Consider the following 19,928-nt stretch of genomic DNA (forward strand, 5'->3'; position numbering starts at 1 on the left):
AGTTGGGTATTCATCCTTTCTGATGGAGACATAATACTCCATTGTATATATGAACCATATCTTCTTTATTCATTCATCTGTTAAAGAGCACCTTGGTTCTTTCCACAGTTTGGCGACTGTGGCCATTGCTGCTATGAACACTGGGGTACAGATGGCCCTTCTTTTCACTACATCTGTATCTTTGGGGTAAATACCAGTAGTGCAATTCCAGGGTCATAGGGTAGCTCTATTTTTAATTTCTTAAGGAATCCCCATACTGTTTTTCAAAGTGGCTGCCCAACTTGTAGTTCCACCAACAGTGTAAGAGGGTTTCCCTTTCTCCACATCCTTTCCAACACTTGTTGCTTACTGTCTTGTTAATTTTGGCCATTCTAACTGGTGTAAGGTAGTATCTCAATGTGGCTTTGATTTTAATCTCCCTGATGGCTAATGATGATGATGAACATTTTTTCATGTGTCTGTTAGCCATTTGTATATCTTCTTTAGAGAAGTGTCTGGTCATGTCTTCTGCCCATTTTTAAAAATTTTTTTAATTTTATTTTTTTATTAAATTAATTTATTTATTTTCAAGAAAACAGTATTCATTATTTTTTCACCACACCCAGTGCTCCATGCAATCCGTGCCCTCTATAATACCCACCACCTGGTACCCCAACCACCCACCCCCCGCCACTTCAAACCCCTCAGGTTGTTTTTCAGAGTCCATAGTCTCTCATGATTCACCTCCCCTTCCAATTTACCCCAACTCCCTTCTCCTCTCTAACACCCCTTGTCCTCCATGATATTTGTTATGCTCCACAAATAAGTGAAGCCATATGATAATTGACTCTCTCTGCTTGACTTATTTCACTCAGTATAATCTCTTCCAGTCCCATCCATGTTGCTACAAAAGTTGGGTATTCATCCTTTCTGATGGAGGCATAATACTCCATAGTGTATATGGACCACATCTTCCTTATCCATTTGTCCGTTGAAGGGCATCTTGGTTCTTTCCATAGTTTGGTGACCATGGCCATTGCTGCTATAAACATTGGGGTACAGATGGCCATCTGTACCACCCATTTTTTGACGTAATTATCTGTTTCGTGTGTGTTGAGTTTGAGGAGTTCTTTATAGATCTTAGATATCAGCCATAGCAACTTCTTTCAAAATATGTCTCCAAAGGCAAAAGAAACAAAAGCAAAAAATGAACTTTTGGGACTTCATCAAAATCAAAAGCTTCTGCACAGCAAAGGAAACAGTCAACAAAACAAAGAAGCAACCCACAGAATGGGAGAAGATACTCAAATGACACTACAGACAAAGCAATGATGCCATTACATTAAAATAATTAGGTGGCCAGAAGTGTTCCACCCTAGGTGGGTCATCTGCTGACACCCCGCTAGATAAGGACAGACCCAATGATGGCAACGAGATGGCTCATACTTTGCTCTAACTGTCTTGCTCTGTGTGGTTGTTGCTGATTTCTCACACAGTGCTTCATAACATACCAAAACAAGGAGACAGAAATTGAAACACCAAAAATCAAGACTATCATATTTCCAGTCCTTCTACTAAATGTCAGTGTAGTCCTCAGCAAGTCATACCCACTTCCAGGTATCTCCCTTTCCTTACCCATAAAAAGAAAAAGCTGGAGGAAAATTATGTCATTCAGAAAAGTTATACAAATCTTGAAAAAGCAAGGAGATTATGGTGTGCCTTTTCAATAGTAGAGCATTGTCTAACAGGCCTACCCAAAGGTCATCTGACTCTCTATAAAAATGATTTTTCTTGACTTAATAATTAATACTTCTATTAAACAGATAAAGAGCATATGATTTTTGTACAGTAGAGATCCAAATGACATCTCTCTGGTAGAAAAGATAATGTCTAAAGTTGGTAGTTCAAGAAGTAGAAGTAAAACATATCCCTAGACACATAGAGGAAAACTGAGAAAAGAGCCTCATAGAAAGAGGCTCAGGACAGAAGAATGTCACTTTTAATCATAAACATGTATGGTTCTGGAAGAATTTTCTTTTAAACATCTTTTTAAAGCCTGGGAAAGAAAATGTCATGTTTTATTAACATGAATAATTGTTTATTACAGCCACTGTTCAAGGGTCCCAAAGGCAGCACCTTCAGTCCCTTATGCCCGATCGTTCATGAGTTCAGGGATGGTATCATCAGGTCCAGTTTCAGGAAACATCCTTTGCCTTTCAGCAGTCCTGATGTCAGAAGATATGATCCCCAAAGGAAAAAATATCCCACTCAACTGTTTTCACTGCAGTTGCAATTTTGGTGGCAAGGCTCTTTTATTTATTTATTTTAATTTTTAATTTTTTATAAACATATATTTTTATTCCCAGGGGTACAGGTCTGTGAATCACCAGGTTTACACACTTCACAGCACTCACCAAAGCACATACCCTCCCCAATGTCCATAATCCCACCCCCTTCTCCCAAACCCCCTCCCCCCAGCAACCCTCAGTTTGTTTTGTGAGATTAAGAGTCATTTATGGTTTGTCTCCCTCCCAATCCCATCTTGTTTCATTGATTCTTCTCCTACCCACTTAAGCCCCCATGTTGCATCACCACTTCCTCATATCAGGGAGATCATATGATAGTTGTCTTTCTCTGCTTGACTTATTTCGCTAAGCATGATATGCTCTAGTTCCATCCATGTTGTTGCAAATGGCAAGATTTCATTTCTTTTGATGGCTGCATAGTATTCCATTGTGTATATATACCACATCTTCTTGATCCATTCATCTGTTGATGGACATCTAGGTTCTTTCCATAGTTTGGCTATTGTGGACATTGCTGCTATAAACATTCGGGTGCACGTGCCCCTTTGGATCACTACGTTTGTATCTTTAGGGTAAATACCCAATAGTGCAATTGCTGGGTCATAGGGCAGTTCTATTTTCAACATTTTGAGGAACCTCCATGCTGTTTTCCAGAGTGGCTGCACCAGCTTGCATTCCCACCAACAGTGTAGGAGGGTTCCCCTTTCTTCGCATCCTCGCCAGCATCTGTCATTTCCTGACTTGTTTACTTTAGCCATTCTGACTGGTGTGAGGTGATATCTCATTGTGGTTTTGATTTGTATTTCCCTGATGCCAAGTGATATGGAGCACTTTTTCATGTGTCTGTTGGCCATCTGGATGTCTTCTTTGCAGAAATGTCTGTTCATGTCCTCTGCCCATTTCTTGATTGGATTATTTGTTCTTTGGGTGGTGGCAAGGTTCTTAATTCCTTCCCTGAATCCCAAACCCCATCTCTCAGTATAACCTGTCAGATTACACTTCATCAGGAGCTTCCTGGCTATAATATGAAACTGCTCGTCATATGTGGGGGTCAGGATTGAGACCAAAAGGAAAGAGACGATTTGCCCCAGATTGGTAGGTGACAAATTTAATAAACAAGGAAACTCATATAAGACACTTGTCTTCGGGCAGCTGCAAGACAAGTAGATCTCCATACTCACCCACTAGAATATTAAAAATTTATATTGAAGTTTTAACTGAGTTCGGCCACATATTCCATCCAGATGTCTCAACAACACATCACTATCTCTGGGCTGTGTCCTTGGGAGAGCTTCTGGGAGCAGGGAAAGCAGGCAGAGCACACACATTGAAAGTACAGGGGTGGGGGTGAGGAGCCTCCAACTGCCAGAGACTGGGTCGTGGGCCAAGGGATGGTCATTCAAGGAATGTTGACCTGGAGCTCCTAGAATTCAAATGCCAGAGCACTGATACTCAAATGTGTGGAAACCAGGTGTTCACCAGGCCATAAATTAGAAAATAAGGATGTCACTACTCACAGGGGCCTTCCACGATTTCATATGCTGTGGTATTTCTCAAATGTGATGGATAAGCCAGGGGTCCCTGGAAGTCTGTTCTCCAGTTCCACAAACTATGAGATTACTATGTTTATACTCGATCACTCTCTAAATATGTTATCAGAATCTCTGATAGCCAGGATAGCCAGTGACATGACACCAAGACTCATATTTGAGCTTTTATTTGGGCTCAGATCTATGCCAAGTGACAATCCAAAGTGTCACAGTGTCTGCACGAGCAATTTTTTTGGTAGAGAAAAGAGATGGGACAATGGAATTACCACACAGCCTGTAGTAGTCTGGAAATGCTATAACACTCGGACCATAATCATGTCACAATCAAATGTGTCTTTGGGGTCCAACTGTCAAATTTAATAACCGACAATGTAACAATGTAAATTGGCAGATGTAAGACACTGCCACCATTTATTAGTAGGGAGCATAGTCATAAATATTTAATAACCAATTCTTCTATTTCATATCCCAGAACTAATTAGCTCAGTGCCCATTTTAATGTTATTTTTTATAAAACTACAGTGTTAAAACTATATGTAATGGAAGAAGAAAACTTTAAAGAATCAAGACACCTTGCATTAAATGGTTCTTACTGATTGTTTACTGGCCTACCTAGCAGAGTATGTGGTCTGATTGTCCAAAAGTAGGAAAAAAAAATTTTAATTCACTGGTGCTATTTTGGAAATTGTACTTAAGCAAACAGAATTTTCTGCGTTTGTAATAACAGTCAAAATAAGAAAAGTATTATATACAGAACCAGATCTGAGCTACATCTTTCTACAATTATACCCACAATCAATGTTTTAATTTCATCAGATTTCATTAGAATACATCATCCGTCAGGTCCTGGGCTCTTGTTTTTTGGGAGGTTTTTGATCACTGCCTCAATCTCATTATTAGATATCAGTCTATTCAGGTTGTCAATTTCTTCCTGGTTCAATTTTGGGAGTTTATAGTTTTCCAGGAATGCATCCATTTCACCTAGGTTGCTTAGCTTATTGGCATATAACTGTTGATAATAACTTCTGATGATTGTTTCCACTTCCTTGGTGTTAGTTGTGATCTCTCCCTTTTCATTCATAATTTTATGAATTTGGGCTTTCTCTCTTTTCTTTTGAATTAGTGTGGCCAATGGTTTATCGATCTTATTGATTCTTTCAAAAAACTAGCTTCTAGTTTCATTAATACGTTCTACTGAATCTCTGGTTTCTACCTCATTGATCTTTCATTTTATATCTTAAGTTTTAGCTTTCTTATTGTATAAACACATGAAGTTTATATTTGGCTTTATGTTTACATATTAAAATTGGGAAAAAGTAATTTAATTATTATTAAAAATCTTTATCTTTAAAAGTTCTTTAACCCTTAACAGCATACATAATACAACTTGAGATATACTAGCAATATACAAACTATATGGAAAATGTAATTTTCCAAATAGGAAAGGAAACAAAACAAAACAAAAAACAATCAGTTCCATGCTAGTTACCCAATTCTGGGTAAGATTCATGAGCTCCAACCTTCTCCATATCCACCCCCAGGGAATGCCCTAATGTCTTTGGGTCCAAACATCCTCATACTCACACTGTGGGATGGCTGTGGGATGAACAGCTTCAGCCTGAGAGGAGAACCTTTCATCACCCCTCCCTTCTATGTCTGAGCCCACATTCTATGCCTCAGTTGTCATGAAGTCATTCATAAAATACGGTGATAACAGGGTCCTGCCCACCTCTGAGCATTGATGTGAAATGACACGGAGACAGTATAGAGGAAAGCATGCTGGTAACTACAAAATTTAATACAAATATTTCTGACCAAGATATCCCCTCCAGCCTGAGTTCAAGCATTGATACTTAAATTGAAGTTAACATTATTTTCCCCCTGGTGTGAAGTGAGGAAGATGGGGTGGCCTTTGTCAGAGGAGGCAATGAACCAGCCAGGGAAGGCCACAGACTCAAAGGTAGAAGTACTGTAAATCTCTAAGCGGTAGAAGAGGAAGGGATCCACGGGCTCCACTTCATTGTACAGACGCAAGATCTTCTCCTCCTGAAATATGATAGAGAACACCCGGCAGAAGAAGCAGAGACAGTGTGAGTCGTTCAAAGTTACTTGTACACAAACAGTAAATGTTCCAAAGTATGAGAAAGCCTTATCCCTCTTTTAAAACGGGTTGGGAACAGCAGAGGGAGCACACAATCTCACCTTCCCAGTCCCCAGCCTCAGATCCACAAACAGAGGAGAAAAGACATAAGGAACAGGTTAGTGAACAAGTGGCACACTCCAACAATGAGTTGGGACTCTCCTCCCACAAGAGGCCAAGCAGAGGAAAAGGAAGGACATGCAGATTTGCAGCAGTAAACCAAGGACCTCTCCTACCAAAGCTGCAGCAATGAGGGCTGCCGCCCTGCAGACACCACTGCGCTAACCCAAGTTTGCATTCATCTTTGACCAACTGCCAACATGTGAGAGAGGTCACTGCCATGAAATAGACACAAGAGTCTCTAATAAACTAGAGGATTTGCATTAAAAACAACAACAACAACAAAGTAAATAGAGCAATCAGAAAATGCCTTCTATATCACATATAGAAGTTTATTTTGTATATTTATATACCATGTATTTAAGTAAAATAAATATTTCTAACTAAACTACGCATGCACAAATACCTCCAGAGAGCTACTACACAGAATGGTCTGTAACTCAGCCACATTCAAAGCCCCTCCCTATCTTATTTTCTTCACTAGTTCTAATTATCATTTGAACTTAGTATATTTAACTCTCAGGCATATCACCACTGCTAGACTAGTTCATCATTGCATTCCTCAACACAGAGAAATTCAAAAGAGATGTGTTCATTAAATAAAAAGACACTTTCTCATTTCAAACTCCAGTACATTGTCCTCCTCCCTTCCAACGTACAGCCTGGAAAGCACTGGGCTATAGGTCCCCTCTGCCCTCCCCAGTTTATGGCTGCTTCTCTAGCAAGTCATCATTTTGTGTTCCTGTCCATCAATCCCAGTAGCATATTTGCTGTCATTCCACCATCTTAAAAAATAACTGTTTGGAATGCCCGCCACCCTCCCAGCTCCCCTATGCAGAAACCTCGCTGTAATAGTTGTTTACATATGCTGTCCTGGATTTTTCCCTTCCTATCCCTCTCTTAGACCCCCTCCATCCAGGATTTCCACCTCCAGTGCTGCAGAAACACTGCTGTTACCAAGGTCCCTAAGGACCCATGCATGGCAGAAGGCAGTGGTCAATTATTAATTTATCTGAAGACAAAACCACAATAGAAGGGCAGCTTACTAGACAAGACGTAGCTGAAAATGTGTTTGTCAGTCCTCCTTCAGCACACTCCACATTCATTCTGTCAGTAAATCTTACTGGCTCAAATTAAATACTTTCAGAATCTAACTGGCTACCTACCTCCCACCTCCACTGCTATCCCCTAATTCATCAGATCTCACCTCGATCACCTAAAAGTCCCCCACAAGACTTTTACCTTTGCCCCCCACCACAGTCTGCTTTCAACTGGCAGCCAAAATAATTATTTTAAAACCTGTGTCCACTCATGTCACTCTTCTATTAAAAACATTCTAATAATTCCCCCATTTCACTCAGATTGAAAGGCAAAGTCCTTACAAATGCCAGCAAGGCCCTTTATGAGCTACGTTTGTCTCTCCGAATTCGTCCTCCCTAATTCACTGCTGACACACTGTTTTCTCCACTAATCCTTGCTCTCCCCACATGCTGCTGGCTAACTCACTTGTTGCCTTCTATTGTCTGCTAAAATCTTAGCATGCCTGCTGCACTATTTTCTATGGCAGCCCAACTCCACCTGGGTCTAGCACTACCAGCCTCTCTCTCCTGCTTTCCTAGGGGACATAACACCCTTAAAGACATCACCAACTTACCCATCATGATACTTATTGTCTACCATTTCTCTCCTCCTGCTAGAATCCACGCCCTGTGAGGACAGGGCTCTCTGCCATTCTGGGCCTCCACGTGTGTCAGATGGCCACAACAGAGCTGGAGGCCAGTAAGAACTCTCATATTTGCTGGACTGAATCGGATGGGGTTAAACTAAATTGAACTGAATTTAATAAGTTATGGAACTGATGTTTAAGGAACAAGAGTAAAGATTGAAATTTCAGAAAATGGCAAGGGGAAAATGACTTAGCAGACAGGATGAGCTTAAAATGGAATCATGACTTGGAAGATGGAACCAAGAAATTATCCCAGGATGCAACAAGCAAAAAACAAAAACAATGAAAGGATAGAAAGTATGGAAATTTAGACGAGATATTAAAGAGGATCTAGAAGTTCCAATGACTAAGGCATAGGAATTCCAAAAAGAAATAGAAGGCAGAATGAAGTTTACTTGACATAATGGTTGAGAATATCTCAAAATTCAAGAAGGACAACACCCTCAACTAGCGAGGGGCAGGATAACTCAGTTGCATGCACAGGACTCAAAAATATCTAGGAATAGTAACTATGTTTAAGAATTGGAGAGTGTTTATTTTTTAATTCTAAAATTAGATTACCAAATAAACATCTTTTAAAAGAAATTGGCCCTTTTTTAAAAAAAACGTCATTTTTCATACTTACCTTCAGTTGCAAGGTGGGCTGCCCTTCAATGTCCTCACAAGACAGACACATTTCTGGATTCTCTATTCCCAAGTAAATGGGAACGCCTCTGCCTTGCTCGAGTGATTCTGGATACTTGCATGGGACAATAGTGACAGTTACTAATAAAGATAAGAGCAGAGATGGTGTCAGTTTCCTCCGAAGTCAGGACAAGGTCAGCATCTTTCAGGTGTGGCAGGAAAAAAACTTAGAAGTATCATCCCTGCTACCCCAGGTCCACCAAATAGCCAACTACTGTATTCATTCATTCATTCACTCATTCATTCATTCATTCATTCATTCATACCACATACCAGTCACAGCCCTCGGAAATGCAGCAAGCACACAGAGTTAAGCAGATGGCAGACCCTGCCCTAGAGATTGTCACACCTCTGCTTAAACATCTAGAGGTGGGAAGTTCCAACTCCAAGCAAACCCTCTGATCCTTGAAGAGTTCCACTCATTAGTAAGTTTTGCCTAACGTACTGTTGAAATGCCTTCCTGTACCCACTCATTTAATACTTTTAAGACACTTTGAAGTCAGGCAGGAGAAGATACTCCTCTTCCATGGGAGAGGCCGTCAGTCACTGAGAGCAGCTCTCCTGCCCTGCAAAGAGACTTCTACCCTCTCTGCTTTCTATACCCTGGTCCAGACAAATTTCTCCCTGACACGGCTTCCCAGGCAGCTGCGAAATTCTCCTCCTTCCACGTGGGCCCTGCTGTCAGGCCACCCTTTCACAAAAGGCCAGTGCCAGCATCCCAGATGCACTGTGACCCTTCCCTTGCCTCCAAGGCAGCAGCCGTGGGATGACCACTCACCTGGGATCACACTGTTACTCCGTGGAACTGTCACAATGGTCTGACCCTGAAGGACCCACACCTGCTGATTCAAGTCGGATACCTCCCCAGTATGAGGTTGACTCACTGCAGTTTAAAGAGAGAAGAATAATGGAGAACCATTATAATTAGGCCATTTTGCTAGATGCTAGGCCCTTCGGGAAGGAAGGTCCAGGGTTTACACACCAAAACTGACAGCATTCACATGACCCTCAGCTCAGCCTTTCTTTCTGGGAAAGCTATGGGTTGCGGTGAGGAGGGCCAGGACTGCAACTAGTCTAACAGGGTAAAATGTCCCATAGGACATGTGTGCTGAGTCCCAGCTACTCCCTCTGATGCCTCTTCTGTGCTCGTCTTGGTGCTGGGTCTGGAGCTAGAGCAGAGGATAAGCACTGCTCACTGTCCACAGGAAACTGGAGAGCACTGGGTGGTAAGAGCTATACACAAAGAGGGTCAGAAAATGCTGGCGCAGCCAGGAGATCCAGAAGAGACAGGAGTGAGTGCAGGTGTCCCAGGCCTCCAGAGCCCCAACTCAACATCACCTGCTGTTAAGGGTTCTCCAGAAATAGGGATTCCTCGAATGCATGTCATAGTGGGGTTGTCTCAACACCTGCGGGGACAGTGATAGTAGATATGAACATCAGGAGATATTTCCAAGACCTTTCTAGGACACTAGCTATGGAGATCCTCATTCTGTACAAGGAGTTGGGAAGCCTGGCCTGACGCAGAGCCCTACTCAGAAAATCTGAGCCACCTCCTGAGACAAAACTTCAAGGTAGCAACAGCAAGAAAACCTCAGGCAGAACTTCCTCCACCCAAAGATCCAGGCAGTGACCAGATCTTCCTAGAAGTTCTAAGGCATGACTTTTGACCTTAAGTTGTCTGCATGCATCTCCTCCTCCTTCCCCCATTGACATCTGCTTCTGCCCGGGGGCAGGGCAGCTCTGTTAGGATCCTCGCAACTCCCTGGGAAGTGAGAAAGTGAGAAGCAGCTAGACAGGCACTGGACAAGTCACAGGGCCTGGCATAGCCCCATCTCTTCCCTGAGCCCTAAAGCACAGAAGAGAGGGAAGGCTAAAAAGTTGGAGGACTTGCTGGACCTTTATCAATAGTTCAGGGAACTGAATCACAGCTCCAACAGCTCCCAAGAGCAATAAAGGGCTCTGACAGAGACTGCCATTTATTTGGTAGAACAGAGGAGGTGCCACTATGTGGGGCGTGGCAATTGTATGTCAGAAAATCTTGGGTGTCTCAGATGGCAAAATCATAGCATCAGCATTGAGCTGTACCAATCCACGCCCCAATCCACGCCCATGGGGAAATAGAGTTGATGACAGTCCCCAGGTTTCTCAGCAAGGGGACACTGAGGGACTTCCCCAGAACCCAGTTATCCTACCTTGTCACTACAATTGGAAATGCCAGGCCCTTCACAAAAGAAGTCCATCTGCTGGGGCAGGCAAGCTTGCCCTCTACAGTTTTACTAAAGGAGCCCTGTGATTGCAAAATTAGCTGTGGGCTTCAGGCAGGGTCCACATGGCATTCTTGGCCATCCAACCATGCCTGAACCACCTCAGGCCACCCCTGAAAAGAGAGCTAGGCTGAAAGCTCCCCTATTGTACTCTTTTAGCACCTCTACCCCCCTTGAGAAGCCACAGACACTGAGCAGTGTACCCTTAACCGAGGTCCCTGGTACCTCCAAAATGCAGTGGACTCCAGAACTGCCTGAGGACTAATATGGTCAGCAATGATCTCCCTAAAACCTGAGCCCCAGATCCCAACTTATCCTCTACCCTCTGGTCTAGTGATGCCATTTGCATTTGCATATGCATATGCAATATGCATAATGCATTTGTAGGTTTACAATGAATGGTAACAGTTATTACTACTTTTGGGGACGGGGGACCATGTTTATTATACTCCCACCCTCCATCCACTGAGGTCAAGCACAAAAATTTTCTGAGGCAGAAGCTAACTTGACTAAGGAGAATTTCAAAAGACTGGAAACAATTTTATATTTACCTGCGTAGCCGGGGGGTGGGAGGCAAGGGTTAAGACAGAACCTTCTAGGCAAGCACCTCCATGAGCCCCTCTTCCCACCCCTGAAAGTCTCCTTGCTCATCCTCTCATACTTTTCACCCCCATCTCCTTGTTGACCTTGGAGGAACATGGTCCTTTCCTTTGAGCCCTCAATCCCATCACTTTTGCCCTCCAGTTCATCTGTTACTCCCGGAGAGAGAGTGATAATGAATTTGGACACACTGTGTTCAAAGCCAGTCGGAGAGAGTGTGATAATGAATTTGGACACACTGTGTTCAAAGCCAGGCTCAGCCAGTGTCACCTCTCTTAGGTCCCCCTCTGTGCAACCAAAGAGCTTCCCAATTATATATCAGTCAACATACCTCCTTTCTTGGGAAGTTCACCAAAAAAATGACATCTAAAGGGTCCTATCATCTGGCCCCCAAATTCCTTAGGCTTCTGTTTCAATCAGAATCTAGTGTGGGAAGAACCCACACAAGGAATTTCAAACAAAGGGCACTGGTTACAAAATATGTTAGAAGGCTAAAGAGTAACAAGAAGGTGCTGAAGTATCCCTGATATTAACAAGTGCAGGAAAGAAACAAGAGGAAACAAAAGAAGCTAGGAGATCAAAGGAAGGACCTTGTAGAACTGATGCCCAGACCTCAGGAGGGAACTCTCTGCCAAACTGATGCTCAGACCTCTGAATAGAAAGTATAGTCTGTTCGGTGCATGAACACAAATGCAGAGAGGAGGCATCAGCCCAAGAGATGCTCAGAGGACCCAAGGGACACAACCGAGAGAGCTGTATTTTCACTGATGCCAAAGCCTTTGGGTATAGCTTGATTTTTCCATGCGCAGAAGAAGGTTGCAAAAACCTATGTCTTATGATGACATGTGTCCCTTTCAGCTTCAGCCTCTTATTCCACTTAATCCTGACCTTTCCCTCACTTCCCAATATTCAGAGCATCCAGTAATTTCCAGAATTGCCAGCAATCAGTATCCATTCTGAAGTCCCCAGTTTAAAGTTTACTGTGAATGAGTATCAGAGAAATTAGAAGAGGGGTGATGGTGATGAGAGGGAAGAACTGAACCACTGGGGTGGATAATTGAGGAGCAGAGATGCCATATCTAGTAAAGAAATGGACCAGAAGTTTAGTCTTAGAGTAGAAGGGATGGATAATATAATTACATGATATCCTAGCTATATTTGAGAGGACTATCAATATTTATGCCGGTTACAAAAAGTAAGGAATATGATTCTGCTATGTAAACATAACCCAGTTTGTCAGATTCTTTCTATTAATGTTCTATTGTCACATACAAAGTGAAAATTATGCACACCATTAAGTGTGGCTTGAATTGAGTTCAGGTAAGTACTCATAAACCCAAAAAGATCCTAGACATGAAAATAATTTTAAGAGATCATGAAGTCCAGATTCCAATTTTTAAGCTCTAAGATATTATCATCCATGCTTGTTTGGTATCAAGTCCTTCTATTTTGCTCATTTAACATGCTCATGATCTTGGTAAGTGGAGGGAACATCAATGGAAACCAAGAAGGGAGAGAGAGCTTGGTCATTCACCAAGACTAGAATCTCTAGAACCTGTTCATAGAGGCACAATATCCATAACAATGTATTCATATAGCCAAGCTGACATTCACAAGGAATGAAAGCAGAAGGAACCATGAAGTAGTAGATGTTGTCTGACCCCCACAGTTGAAAAATACACAGAATCAAATTCATAGTCAAGCTGGGTTTAGAATCTGTAACTCCTAATTCCCCAATCCAAGGCTCTCTGCTCTAATGCTCACCAGCTCCAATGTGGCTCCTAAAAGGACCAAAGCCACTGCACCTTATATCCTATCAGGGGCTACCTACAACTAATCTAGCCTGGGCTTTGCTACTGGAAGAGAAATGCCATCACCTCGACTGAACTAATGGGGCAACACAGTGTGCACCACAGACCACAGAAAACAGCCTGGGCCATTTGTACTCAAGTAGATTGGGGAAAGTGGGACAATGCCAAGGAAATTCCCAGTATGACCTCTACAGAACTGCCTCTACCAAATGTGGGTATGATGATGTAGTTGAACTTGCCCAAACCTCAGCAGCTCTAAGCAGCTCAAGCTCAATGTCTAAAACCCCCTTCCCTGTGGGCTGACCCATCCTCATTTCTTTCCCGAAGCTGGGTCCCCCATGAAAACCCACACTTTGGGTTGTGGGCCAACATGCTATTTAATAGCTTCCTCCCCATGTGAAAATGAAAGATAGCTTAACAAAAATAACCCCCAAACTCCTCACCAAAATGGCAGAAATAAAAGAACCATTAAAGGCATTAAGACAAAAGAATTCAACTATACAGGACCAACATCAAGGTACCTTTCTGTAAATTTAAAACATCTGTTGACAAAATTGTACACTTGTGTGCAACCAAAAAATAAAAACAAACAGCTAAAGTCTCTATCGGACAGCCCATAGTAAAACATTTAAGGAAAAGCTTAGGTTAAATCCCTAAAGTTTGAAATTCCTGGATAAAAAGCTAATGACAGAGAACTTTTAGCCCAATGAGCCATATCACAAAAAATGCAAAAGCCATGAAAGAAAAGATGATAAACTGAACATCATCAAAATTTTAGAATTTTGAACAAACTTGCACAAAAAAAAACCATGGGTGAAAGTTAAAAGATAAGGCACCTGTGAGAAAATATTTACAACATATCTAACAAGCTAATACCTAACATTCAAAGTTTTTAAGTAGTTCCCACTAGCTTAAAAAATGCAAGTAATTTTATAGAAAAATAAACAATAAATGTAAAAAGCATTTCTGAGAAGAAAATATAAATGTCCAACAAATAGAAGTAATTATAGTTAACCATACCAGTAATTAGCAAAATGCAAATCAAAGCAACAATGAAATTCCATTTCCACCCATCAGGAAGGCACAAATTAAAAAGCTGGTAGGCAATGGTGGTGAGGAAACAGATTCACTGACTATATGAATGGATGTGTGAATCAGCACAGTCTCTGTGGGAAGCAATTTTGCAGGAGCTATTATAAATCTAAATATATGTGCCCTTTGACTCATCAATCCTACTTACAAGAATCTATCAGTCAAGTTTAGCTTCAAAAGCTGGAAAACTCCCATTCAAAGTGTTCAAAATATTCATTAGATCACATACTTGGAAGTCCAGAAGTGATATGTGATCAGAACCACTGATCTGGTAATTCCATAATGGCAGCAAGGATCAACATTGAGCTTCTCTTCTGAACTGGCATTCAGTACATAAGGCCAGGTTGCCTCATGTCTGTAAGATAATTTTCTGTGAGAATCAGAACTACATGTTCAGACATTAACATCTTTGCAAGAAAGAGAATATCTCTCCCACATCAAAGTCTTTCAAGTCTGCTTGGGTGAACTTGAGAGTCATGCTGTGCCCATCAGGTCCTAACAAGAAATATATGACACATTCAAAATTTGGCAGTTTGAGGCAAATGTAATAAATGGGTTATTTATAAAGATGTGGGCAGAGTATAGGGAAATCCCAAGGCATAGATAATGCTGAACCCTGGGGCTAGCAACAGTAGGATAATGGGCCCGAATGGACAAGAAGAGGAAACAGTTACCAGAACCCACACAGAGAGAGAGCTTTGTGGTGAGGGCAACGTAATAGAAGCCATGACCTACCTCAAGATAAACAGCTTGGGGTGACCCCAGAGGGTCACCTGACTTCTCTCTCTTCCCACCTTCCAATTTCCTTCCAGTGAATTGTGAAGGCAATGGTGGTAGAAGTCATCCAGCATAGGCTAAGCCTTTTGCCCCTCAAGTCCATGCTCTTACTCCATGAGTCTGAAATCTGAGGTCCCTATCCCAAGTGAAATATAAAAAGACAGCAGCTTCTGAATCACCACAAGTTAGGTCTATGTGATCATACCCCCAACTGAAAGTTTTTAAAAGCCATTCCCACTGTTGCTCCTGTAAGGTGGTTAGAGGAAAATACAGGAGTGGGGAGGAAACAGTTAAGAAGTCAACTGATAGACTACTTGATTCTGTAGCTATTCACGGGGTCTAATTTAGTAATCATGGCTGCCTTCTCCCACCATCTATCCCATATTTCCCTTGCTTTCTACGAGTACCTTAGCAGGATGCTCTTCTTCACCTTGAGGGTAATTCAAGCCTTTCTGTCTATGGACTCTGAGTCCTCGGTGCTCTTTTTAGGGTTTAGGGTGTTACAGTTTTTCATAGTCTGAAAGTACAAGGCAGGGGAGTAATAAGACCTTCTCCAGGGAACCCCCTGGGTTCCAGACACAGTCCTGTGTACCTCCATCAAGTAGCACCAACCTAGTTTTCCCTAAATAATCAGGATTAAACACCCCACCCAGTAAGTTGATTCCTTTCTGCCTGTTTATTCAATGACACGAGGGGCCAAATGGCTATAAGGCAATCGCAGCTTCCAATTCCTCCAATCCTTGACTGTATTCCCTAGTGGAAGCATTGCATTAGTGGGTACTAAAACCTCCTTTCCATGGAGCTTAGGGTCATGTAACAAGAAGAAGAATTTCCTACAGTATGCCATATAGTTTAAGAGTAAGAGGGTCTCTTCCCCACTCCACCTTTTGGCTCTTGAACCTCTGCATTCCCATCGTGAGGAAGACAGTAATATTTATCAAGCAGTAGTTTAAAGAATATTCTGCTTTCATAAGATAGCCTCTCTCAAAGTGTTGTGTTCTACTTGGCACCACATGTGACTCTTCCAAAGACCATTCCACTAGTTTATCAAGACATCTGCACATGGTGAAGCCAACAATGGTTCAGGTAGAAAAGCCAATGAATTATTACATGCGTGTGAACTTGTAGCCACAATGCCTTTACTGAAAAATGGAACCCTTAGTTAAAAATGACGTCCTGTGGCATCATGCAGTAAGTCCACTGCCCATGGTGTTGCTGACAGAAGTACTATGAGTTGAGAAGATAAATCAATACAAAAATTTAGATGTATCTCTACAAGAAAAAAGCGTTGGCCTCTTCATAATGGAATAGTCCAATACAATCTGCCACCAGGGAGTTGGCTGGTTGCATTAGGAAATGTTGTTGGGGTTTTCTGCTGATCTCTGCTGATGATTGTTTGAGCACTCTTCAGAGGCAATAACCAAATCGATTTGTTGAGGGGAAATCAAGCAGCTGAGTCCATGCATAATCTCCATATCTGCAACCATGGTCACTTTGTACATGGACCCACTGAGCTGGCAAGGGACTGGAGAAGACTGGCATCCACAGGTTGGGACACTTCAACCTCTCATTTACTGAGAGCCTCCTCTGCAGTTAGATGCCATTTGGTAGGCCCTTGTTTGGAAAACAAATATCTTCACATTCCCCATTCTGTGCCCATTCTGTGAGGTTCACCTGCATACTACTCTCTACACATCCTTGTAGCCGATGTCCTAATCTTTCTCCTTCCAAGTTTCTGCCCAGCTAGCCAACTCATTGCCCCACAGATCAGTGTAGACCTGCCTCACAGATCTCCTCCAACATGAAATGAATAACCAAATATGCTACCTCAAGTTCTGCCCAATGGGAGGATTTCCCTTCATCATTATTTTTCAAGGCAAGCTGAAGGAGCTACAGTGAAATGGCAGTAGCCATCTATTTCCAGCTGGGGCCAGCATACTATGCAGATCCATACATACATCCAGTCAGGCCTACGCTTTTCCTCCTCCATTCTACATCGTCCCATGAGACGTTGGTATGAATTAAGAAATGGGTGGAAAAGCTATAAAGAAGCAGGTACCATGGGTGTCTGAGCTACCAACTTATGATGTTGACTTTTGCCTTTCAGATAAGCTTGGGCCTGGTCTCCTTTACATCATTATTTTTAAAATAGACTGTTCCTGTGCCTGTCCAATCTTATGGTTTGGTAGATCAGGACATTCCAAGCTCATGGTGGGCAGTTTAAATCATTTCATATCTCATGGTTAAGAATTCAGACTCTATAATAAACAAATAGCAGTTCTGGAGCTGATTTTCAGCAGGGCTGAAGAGGACACGGCCTTATTCCAAAACCCCAGGGATTTTCCCCGTCATTTTTCACCTGGGGCTTGTAAGAGCTCTATTTGCAACAAACACTTCTAGAACCAGTGGGTCTGTTAATTCTTAAGGTTCATGGGACAAATAAGCTTATATCCCAACCTGGATATTCAGCATAATCTTTTCTGGATCTAGGACCCATCAAAACTAGCAGCCTTATGGGTTATTTGGTACTTGGACCACAACACAACAGCATGCCCAGACAAAGAATGTGTTAACCCTAAAATCCAAAGAAGCTCATTAATCACTATGCCTTTTTCCCCGCTGCTGGGAGATCTAAGGTCCAACAATCTATCGCTTTTTTTTTTTTTTAAGATTTTATTTATTTAGGGATGCCTGGGTGGCTCAGTTGGTTAAGCTGCTGCCTTCGGCTCAGGTCATGATCGCAGGATCCTGGGATCAAATCCCACATCGGGCTCCTTGCTCAGCATGAGCCAGCTTCTCTCTCTGCCTCTGCCTGCCACTCTGCCTGCTTGTGTTTTCTCTCTCTCTCTCTCTGACAAATAAATAAATTAAGTCTTTAAAAAAATATTTTATTTATTTATTTGACAGAGAGAGACACAGCGAGACAGGGAACACAAGCAGCGGGAGAGGGAGAAGCAGGCTTCCCACCGGGCAGGGATCCTGATGCCGGTCTTGATCCCAGGACCCTGGGATCTTGAACCAAGCCAAAGGCAGATGCTTAATGATTGAGCCACCCAGGCATCCTGGTCTATCACTTTTTAGGCAATTTCCTGAGATGCTTAGACTACTAGACCCCCAGAAATTTCATCAATATAGCAGACCCCTGAATGCATCTCACTAGCATTTCTCTTTCTAAGGCATCTAGTGTGTTTGCTACTTCTTGCTTACCAGATTCAATTAGCATAGTGTCATCAATGTAATGGACCAGCACGTTGATCCTAAGACTTATGACGATGAGGAATTGGAGAGTTGATATAGACATGAAGCAACACAGTCTTGCATGTGAAGGCAAATTGTTTCTGGTCACCTTTGCTCATAGATATGGGGTTTAAAAAACATTTCCGAGGTGAATAGCTATATACTAGGTCTTGGGCTGTGTTTATTTGCTCCAGTGAGGACAATATATGCAGATCTGCAGCCTCAACTGGCTTTACAAGTTGAAGTTTATGATGGTTTCCTGGCACTCTCTTCAACCTATGCAGTATTTGTACCAACCAACAAGGCAAATTAAATGGGATGTGAAATTAATACCCTTGCATCTTTCAAGTCTTTGATGATGACACTAATTCTAGTCATCCCTCCAGGTATGTATTGCTTTTGGTTTGGGACTTATTATCTTGGCAGGGGTGAGGAAGACTTCTAGGGGCTTCACCTTTGCATTCTGTCCACAGTAACCCTAACTTAATAAGAAGGAACTGAAAATGGGGCATGTTGCCAATCACTAAATTTATTGATTTAAATTAGATAAATTCTAAACCTGAGAAAATAATCTAAGGCTGAGCCTTCAGGCAGATTCAACTCCAAAATCCATCTGTCTCCTGACTTTTATAACCTTCTACTTGGCTTGATGGACTACAGCAGCATTTGGCATCTCTGGGGATCGGCATCAGTGTGGAGCCAATATCTGAAGCCCTTGGAAAGTCTTTCTCGCTTTCCAGTACACGGTCCTCTGATAAATGGCAACACGTGTCTCTGGGTAAAGCTTGGGGGAAGAGTCCTACTATTTACCTGTCACTCTGTATTTGTCTGCTTGGACTGCCATGCCAAAATACCACATACAGGGTGGCTTAAAGAACAAAAACTTGTTCCCACATTTCTGGAAGCTGGCGGTCCAAGATCAAGATTTTGGCAGCATTGGTTTCTCCTGGGGCTTCTCTCCTTGCTGTGCCCTCTTGTGGCCTTTCCTCTCTGCACACACATCCCTGCTGTCTCTTCCTCTTCTTATAGGGACAACAGTCATATTTAGATTAGGACCTCACTATCATGACCTCATTTAGCCTCAATCACTCCTTTAAAGGCCCATCTCCAGACACAGTCACGTTGAGAGTTAGAGATTCAACATGTGAAGCAGTGGGGGCAGGTGGGGAGACATAATTCAGTCTGTAACACACCAAAATTCTTCTTTAAAGGGACCTGGCCTTTGGCTCAAAGGGCTTTTCAGGTCTGTGATCTCCCTTCAGCCTGGAAAGCGGGTAAAAAGCCATAAATCCTCCACTATACCAATTCAAGTTAGGTGCTCTGCCTACCACACCTAGGGCTTTTTTCCCATACATGTTAAGCAGCACCTTAGAAGCATCTCCATCTATTCCACTTCTAGAAATCTACCCTACAATGAATTAGTCATTGCCACAGAGTGCTGACGTTGTAAATATATAAGTAGCTCACTTTGAGCTGTTGCTCAGGGAGATGGAGAGAATGTTGGGACACACCTGTGACTCAGCTGCCCATTAATCACCCACCCCGGGATGACCCAAGGGACCACGAGCAAATGTGTTGGTGAGGGGCATCCAGTCTCCCGAAGAACTCATGGTAACCATCCTCTCTGGGCTAGAGATGATGG

General features: G+C 42.4%; 1 protein-coding gene across 4 annotated transcripts in view; it reads right to left on the minus strand.

Annotated features, from left to right (window-relative positions):
* Positions 1-5,203: 5,203 nt before the first annotated feature.
* The window catches only part of LOC101680917 (interleukin-36 gamma), a 58,618-nt gene continuing 43,893 nt past the window's right edge, over positions 5,204-19,928 (minus strand). For 3 of the 4 annotated variants that reach the window (XM_004742409.3, XM_004742410.3, XM_004742408.3), the window contains 3 exons: positions 9,284-9,388; positions 8,447-8,586; positions 5,204-5,881 (listed from right to left, as the gene is read on the minus strand). In XM_004742409.3, coding sequence (XP_004742466.1) covers positions 5,675-5,881; positions 8,447-8,586; positions 9,284-9,388 — 452 coding nt within the window. In that variant the 3' untranslated portion in view covers positions 5,204-5,674. Of the gene's footprint in view, positions 5,882-8,446; positions 8,587-9,283; positions 9,389-9,843; positions 10,879-19,928 lie in introns of those variants that run through there. The other variant, XM_004742415.3, reaches the window with a different exon arrangement.

Source organism: Mustela putorius, unplaced genomic scaffold (assembly GCF_011764305.1).
Source record: "Mustela putorius furo isolate JIRA1106 unplaced genomic scaffold, ASM1176430v1.1 tig00000281_pilon_pilon_pilon, whole genome shotgun sequence".
Classification (NCBI taxonomy): domain Eukaryota; kingdom Metazoa; phylum Chordata; class Mammalia; order Carnivora; family Mustelidae; genus Mustela; species Mustela putorius.